This window comes from Entelurus aequoreus, linkage group LG19 (assembly GCF_033978785.1).
Source record: "Entelurus aequoreus isolate RoL-2023_Sb linkage group LG19, RoL_Eaeq_v1.1, whole genome shotgun sequence".
Lineage (NCBI taxonomy): Eukaryota > Metazoa > Chordata > Actinopteri > Syngnathiformes > Syngnathidae > Entelurus > Entelurus aequoreus.
The window spans coordinates 36160430-36167830 of NC_084749.1; the positions used below are offsets into that span (position 1 = coordinate 36160430).

The 7401-nt window shown below is 39.2% G+C and overlaps 1 protein-coding gene across 2 annotated transcripts in view; it reads left to right on the forward strand.

Moving 5' to 3' along the window:
- Positions 1-6608, forward strand: part of tdrd5 (tudor domain containing 5) — a 30641-nt gene extending 24033 nt beyond the window's left edge. For both annotated transcript variants that reach the window (XM_062028418.1, XM_062028420.1), the window contains exons 17-18: positions 5365-5461; positions 5548-6608. In XM_062028418.1, coding sequence (XP_061884402.1) covers positions 5365-5423 — 59 coding nt within the window. In that variant the 3' untranslated portion in view covers positions 5424-5461; positions 5548-6608. The remainder of the gene's footprint in view (positions 1-5364; positions 5462-5547) is intronic.
- Positions 6609-7401: the final 793 nt, after the last annotated feature.

Here is a 7401-nt window from a genome sequence, read left to right on the forward strand (position 1 = left end):
ACATTTTACTCATGGCAAAACTTTTTTTTAAATTAAGTTATACAGTGACCTACCGTGCATACCGAGCACAGCTTTGAATGAAATGTCTATGGATAGAAATGACATTTTGAACATTAAGGCTGTCTTTGACTAATAATTTTCATCATTTGATAAACAGATGATGTTATGTAGCAGTTCTGGGCAGTGGCCAGGTTGAACATTGTGAAGCATTGTTTTTTTATTTTTAAACTGGGGTAAATGTTGCAATTGGGCTCCAACTGGTGTTACGCCAAGTAATTGCTCATGTCGTATCAGTGGTCCGCAATCTACAATACACGAGTTGTCTCAAGTTCCTTTTTTTAAACATGATTGAGATATACTGTAGTGTAGTTTTCCACATGTTGGTTATCATTGACCACACACATACTCTATATATCGGTACTAATTTGGACAAACTTTCAAACTCATGGTCTAATTAATCAAAAACAAACACAGAACGTGTGATAAAAAAACACACAACTTGCCCACTGAACTATGTGGACATTATAAAAAATGTCTAATAGTACCATACACAGTTCAGAAATACACCCATTAAACCCTTGTGTAGTGTTCGGGTCTGTGGGACCCGTTTTCGATTTTTATTAAAAGAAAAATTATACAATTAATTAATTTTTCAAACTGAGACTCACTGGCTTTGGCTCATTTTCTGTGAAGAACATATATCAGAATACATATTTAATGAACACACACCATACACCCCCCCTACACATTTCTATTACATATAAGATGTCCGCGGTCCACTGGACCCGGGGCTAATAGAAGTGTGGAAATTGATGTTCTGTGTACCACACACACACACACACACACACACACACACACACACACACACACACACACACACACACACACACACACACACACACACACACACACACAGCAGGCCTAAACGGGGAGGACAGAGTGTAGGTACACAGAACATCAGAGGGTCAAATGTGCGACAAAATGAGAGCAGACAGTGTTGACAAACAATGTTGTGTGGGAACCGCAGGTGCAGAAACACAAAAGAAGAATCCCTGTGGGATGCAGAAACTGGCAGATAAATTTCCATGCAACGTTCATATTGTTGTTACTCAGCCAGCGTTTGTGGGTCTTAGACTTAGACTTACTTTTTATTGTCGTTCAAATTTGAACTTTACAGTACAGATAAGAACGAAATTTCGTTGCATTAGCTGGTTGGCAGTGCAGGATAAAAAAGCAATAAGGTGCAGATATAAATAAATAGATTACTGTAAAGATAAATATATTGCACTTTTGCATATGCATCCACGTTTATGGATGTATGTTATATTGTCTTTATATTCCAGCCAGTTCATCCATTTTTGGGGGGAATTGAGGGGATTATTATGATGCGTTCAAGAGTCTTACGGCCTGAGGGAAGAAGCTGTTACAGAACCTGGAGGTTCTGCTACGGAGGCTGCGGAACCTCTTTCTAGAGTCCAGCAGTGAAAATAGTCATTGTTGGGTTTGGGAGGAGTCTCTACAGATTTTCTGAGCCCTGGTCAGGCAGCGGCTTTTTGCGATCGCCTGGATAGGAGGAAGAGGAGTCCTGATGATCTTTTCCGCCATCCTCACCACTCTCTGGAGAGACTTCCAGTCTGAGGCACTGCAGGCTCCAGTCCAGACAGAGATGCAGTTGGTCAGCAGGCTCTCTATAGTGCCTCTGTAGAATGTGCTGAGAATGGAGGGAGGGAGCTGTGCTCTTTTCATCCCACGCAAAAAGTGCATGTGCTGCTGAGCTCTTTTTACAAGAGCTCCGGTGTGTAGGGACCAGGTTATATTGTCAGTTATCTGCACCCCCAGGAACTTAGTGCTGCTTACTATCTCCACCGCTGTGCCATTGATGAAGAGTGGAGTGTGGCTGGACTGGTGCTTCCTGAAGTCAACGATGATCTCCTTGGTCTTGTCGACATTCAGGACCAGGTTGTTGGTTCTGCACCAGTCAACCAGATGTTTCACCTCCTCCCTGTAGTCCATGTTGTTGTTGTCACGGATGAGGCCCACTACTGCTGTGTCGTCCGCATACTTCACAATGTGGTTGTTGGGTACCTGGCGCAGCAGTCATGGGTCATCAACGCGGACTCAGGATGCAGCCCTGGGGGGGAGCCGGTGCTCAGGGAGATGGCACTGGAGGTGTTGTTGCCCACTCTCACAGACTGGGTTCTGTCTGTGAGGAAGTCAAGCAGCCAGTTGCATAGGGGGGTACTGAATCCAAGGTTTGCTCACCAAGTGCTGCGGGATGATGGTGTTGAATGCCGAGTTGAAGTCCAGAAACAACATCCGCACGTGTGTGTCCTTTCCTTCCAGATGTTCTAAGCTCAGGTGGAGTGCAGAGGAGATGGCGTCCTCCGTGGAGCGGTTAGGGCGATAAGCAAACTGGTATGGGTCGAATGTGGGGGGAAGTCTGGAGACAATGTATTCCTTTACCAGCCTCTCGAAGCACTTCATTACAGATGTTTTTTGGGATAAGTCAGTATTTTAACATAAGTGTTTGATTGTGAGGCATTAAAAGCCACAAAATGCAACGGGTCCATCAGACCCACAAACACTGGCTGAGTAACAACAATATGAACACCACACAAGGGTTAATATATGCCTAATGGGTAATGTATGCAAAACACTCTACACACTTGGTTGGACATGTTTGACACATTTTAGTTGCTTGAGGAGCAATGGAGACATTGATAAAAAATGGATAGATGGATATTTCTGATTTGTTGCAAAACTTAGGATCCTGGACGTCGTCAGGAAAGTAAACATGGATCACATATTCTTCATATTCAATGTTTTATTGTTTATACTTCATATTGTAGTGGCGGGCAATTTTATCCGGCACACTGATATTTTCAGGCAATCTTAATCATTGGATTCAGCCGGCACAAACATACAGTATTTGACGCGAAGTGTGCTCACATATTGATGGGCAATCTTAAGTGTTGGATTGTGCGCGACCGTTTTAGGATAGTGGGCAATTTTATTTGGCGCACAGTGGCTGGCAATCTTAATCGACGCGCACATATCCGGGTGGCAGGCATTCTATTTTGATTGATGATGACTGATGATGATCAGCCAGATTCTTGACATCCGTGGTCGTTCACTGACTAAACGCAAGTCATTTGGTTACAATATTCTGTTGCCAGCAATGTCAAGAGTGGATTTGAATGAGGACCTAATCTGATAAAATTGTGAATAAAGATTTATGAATGTTACAATTTTACTTTATTGAAGAGGAAATTTGACATACTGTATTTGTATTTTGCACCAATTGTTGCAAGTTGTCTGATTTACTGTAATAGCTCAATGCTTTGCAATATTGTTTGTCAGCAATTGTCTTACAAGAAGATTCACTCCATACTTTGTAGCGGTAACTGTGGTAAACTACTATAGTAGCTACAGCTGCTCCTGGGGTAGACTGACTGTTTTATGTCTGCCACCCCGCATAACTTGGTAACACTGGTGATGGGCGGTGTGGCTCAGATAGTAGAGCGGATATCTAGCAACTTGAGGGTTCCTGGTTTGATTTTACCTTCCGCCATCTTAGTCACGGTCGTTGTGTCCTTGAGAAAGAATGACACCCACCTTGCTCCCAGTGCCACTCACACTAGTGTATGATTGTGTATGAATGTTTGGTGGTGGTCGGAGGTGCTGTAGTTGCAAATTGGCAGCCACACTTCCGTCAGTCTACCTCAGGGCAGCTGTGGTTACAGATGTTGCTTACCACCATCATGCATACCTGTGGAGTGAATGATAGGTCCTCAGTTCTCTGTGAAGCGCTTTAAGTGCATAGAAAAGCCCTATATAAAGTCTAATCCATTTATATTATTGCATGTGCTCTAGCATTTGTCTTATACAGGGAATTTCCTGAAGTCTTTCATTTAAGTGGACAAAACAAGGATCTCATTTGTGGCTTTTTCATCTATAAAAGAGGCTAAACTATGGTGTAAATCCCAGTTAGGGAGGTTCTGGATTCTGAATGGTGCAGCACCAAGAGGACATACCGCTCTTGGTTCAATAGAGAAAGTATATATAACAAAGTGTCCCTATACAAACCAGTGCATTTTCATGTCAAAATATCAGTTCCTTGTTTTTTTAAATTAAATATCAATGAAAATAGGATATGAACCAAATTTGTTGAAAACTCGCCTCAACCGCAATACTCACTTTTCCTTTTGCCTAAACGCCGCACTGAGTTGCAGGACGTGAAGACGATCAGGAGCACCGAAACAAGCTTGCTAGTTTGCGTAACCATCTAGTTAGCTTACTTGTAGTCGTCTTTGTTCGCTCTCAGAGCCACAATGTTGACTGCTGTCCACTTTTCTAATCATATTTGGATGATTCTAATCCAAACACCTTTTTAGTTCCGAACCAGTTGTAGTTCTAGACCAGTGATTCTCAAACTGTGGTACATGCACAGGCTCCATCTAGTGGTACACCAGAGAATGACTTGATTTAAGTACAGTGTTTTATTTTCCTGTATTCAAACACGGTGTTACTGTTTAAACTGTGTGTAATGTTCCAGTGCCAAAAATATTAAACATATAAAACCTATGCCTTGTTTTTAATGAATATTTAGGCCTACTGCGCTACTGTATTTTAATGTTGGTCAGTACCCAGCGAGAAAGTATATTTTTGACGTAAGGGATTGTAAACAGGTCACAACACCAGAAGTATATTACCCGAGGGGGCACGGCCACAAGACAGAGTTGCCAAATAAGAAATGTTTTGAGTTCTTTACATGCATGGTATAGAATTTTACATTACATTTTCAATGATAATAATGTTAGTAAATTCTCTACTAAATAACCCCTAAAAATTCTGTGGTACATTAAATGGGACCACCAAAAGAGGTTGGTGAATAAATAAAGAATACATCTAAAGGTACAATATAGTGTAGAATGCTCCCAATTGCAGGAAATGTAGTCTTGATTTTCAAAAATATTTTTCGGGGTTTGCATGTTAGCACTTTGTGCTGATCGAAATGTTCCTCATTTTTTTTTCTATTTAATTTTTTTTCTTCCTTAAAAGGGTGCTTACTACTTTCACTGGGAACCTGACACAGATTCCCTTGATGCTAAAATACCGTAGCCTAACAAGTTTTATTCACCTCATCCATCCTGTCATTCATTATTGGCACAACTGCACAGCTGTGCTTACATAAAAGAAAAGGGCCATGTATTGTACATAATATAGCCTAAGGCAGAATTCTATTTAATTATTTTTTACATGAAAAATGTGTTGAGATATAGACAATTGCTCTCGTATTTGGACTTGACGCAGCTGGTATAGCTTTTTTGAATATTAATTTACAATGAAATTCCTATTTAACAGGTATACATGTCAAGCAAGAACCACGCTTGGGTTTGGGCTTTCTGCCTTGGTTGGGTTGAGATGGAACTAGAGAAAGCATGGAACACAGGGCTAGGAGGTAAGAGCTTTACACTAAACAGCTGTGATAATCCTAATCAAACAATGCTGTAGTATATCAAATTAATTACCTACTATACTCAACAGGCTGTGAACAGGTGAAGAAGAGGAGAGAGAAGTTAACAGCATACTGAAATGTACACTTCAATTAGATCCCATTCGTGTACTGCATTTCATTTTAGAGTTTAGTTTGCAGTGGTGCTGCTGTTTTGTTGGATCTTCTTTTGATAGCTGCATTGGTTCTGATATTGTCTGTTCATAAAGTGCTCAGTCCCAAATTGTGTAGGAAAAAGCAGACCAAGATAGATATAAAATAAATAAATAACTTCTAAAATTGGACCTCTACCAGTACACTCACAATGTAATCATAGTAAACTCCATTTGAGGTAAATGAAAAAATATATATATACATAAGTGTGCATAGCTTTAAACTAATACTACATTAAAGCACCTTGGTTATATATACTATATACTATACTATATACTAGCAAAATGATTGCTCCATGGGAGAACATTTGGGAAGTGGTTTGCGATAATTACAGAATCCTAGAAATGAGGCCAGGGAAGCACTGAAGGTTCATCTCAGTGTTGTTCAAAGTTTAAAGGCTTGTAGTCTTGGGCCTTTCTGTGTGGAGCTTGCATGTTTTCGCGAAGCTTTAAATTCATCTGCTTGGGACATGGATTTGCATTCATTAAACGTTATTTAAAATGTAAAGAATACAAATATTTACGTATCAATGTATGAAAGAAAATAGAAAAACAAACTGTAAATACATCCTGACTGCGCATCGTTGCGAGCCTGAAGTTTGTTTCCAAAGAGAAGATCATGGTAGCGTGGTTTGATGTGCGCAAGTAAAAGGCACAGCTCTTTTTACAGCCCATTTTGCTAATCTTGTTTTAGTAGTGGTCAACTACTCTAGTAATTGGATGGAAATAATGGTAGTTCATTTGAATTTTAATCAGAAATTACTGTACACAACACACAAGGGATTTAACTGATTAGCATGACTAAGTGACAAAAAACATATTGTAAAAGTTGCTGTCACAGTTTGAGTTGAATTTTGCTTCCATGTACCCCCATTATCCCTTATTAACCTAGGAAGGTTTTTTTTTCCTGCAGCCTCAATAAAAAAATATTGTTAATGTTATTTATTTCTTCATTTATTATTTTGATGTACTTTTATCTAAAACTATATATTTAAAAAAAAAATGTCTCTATTCATTTTTTTTTCTTAATTGCTTTTCATTGGGTGGTTGGTTATCCCTGCGTCAGAACACACCAACAATTTTTTCCATACATTTGTTTTAGATTTTTCATTATATATACATATATATATTTTTTTTGTAATACAGGAAAGTACAGTAACACTTCACCTTCCAGGTGATACAAGTAAAATATGTTTCACAAAACAATGAGTATGTTACCGTATTTTTCGGACTATAAGTCGCTCCGGAGTATAAGTCGCTCCGGCCGAAAATGCATAATAAAGAAGGGAAAAAACATATATAAGTCGCACTAGAGTATAAGTCGCATTTTTGGGGGAAATTTATTCGATAAAACCCATCACCAAGAATAGACATTTGAAAGGCAATTTAAAATAAATAAAGAATAGTGAACAACAGGCTGAATAAGTGTACGTTATATGACGCATAAATAACCAACTGACAACGTGCCTGGTATGTTAACGTAACATATTATGGTAAGAGTCATTCAAATAACTATAACATATAGAACATGCTATACGTTTACCAAACAATCTGTCACTCCTAATCGCTAAATCCCATAAAATCTTATACGTCTAGTCTCTTACGTGAATGAGCTAAATAATATTATTTGATATTTTACGGTAATGTGTTAATAATTTCACACATAAGTCGCTCCTGAGTATAAGTCGCACCCCCGGCCAAACTATGAAAAAAACTGCGACTTATAGTCAGAAA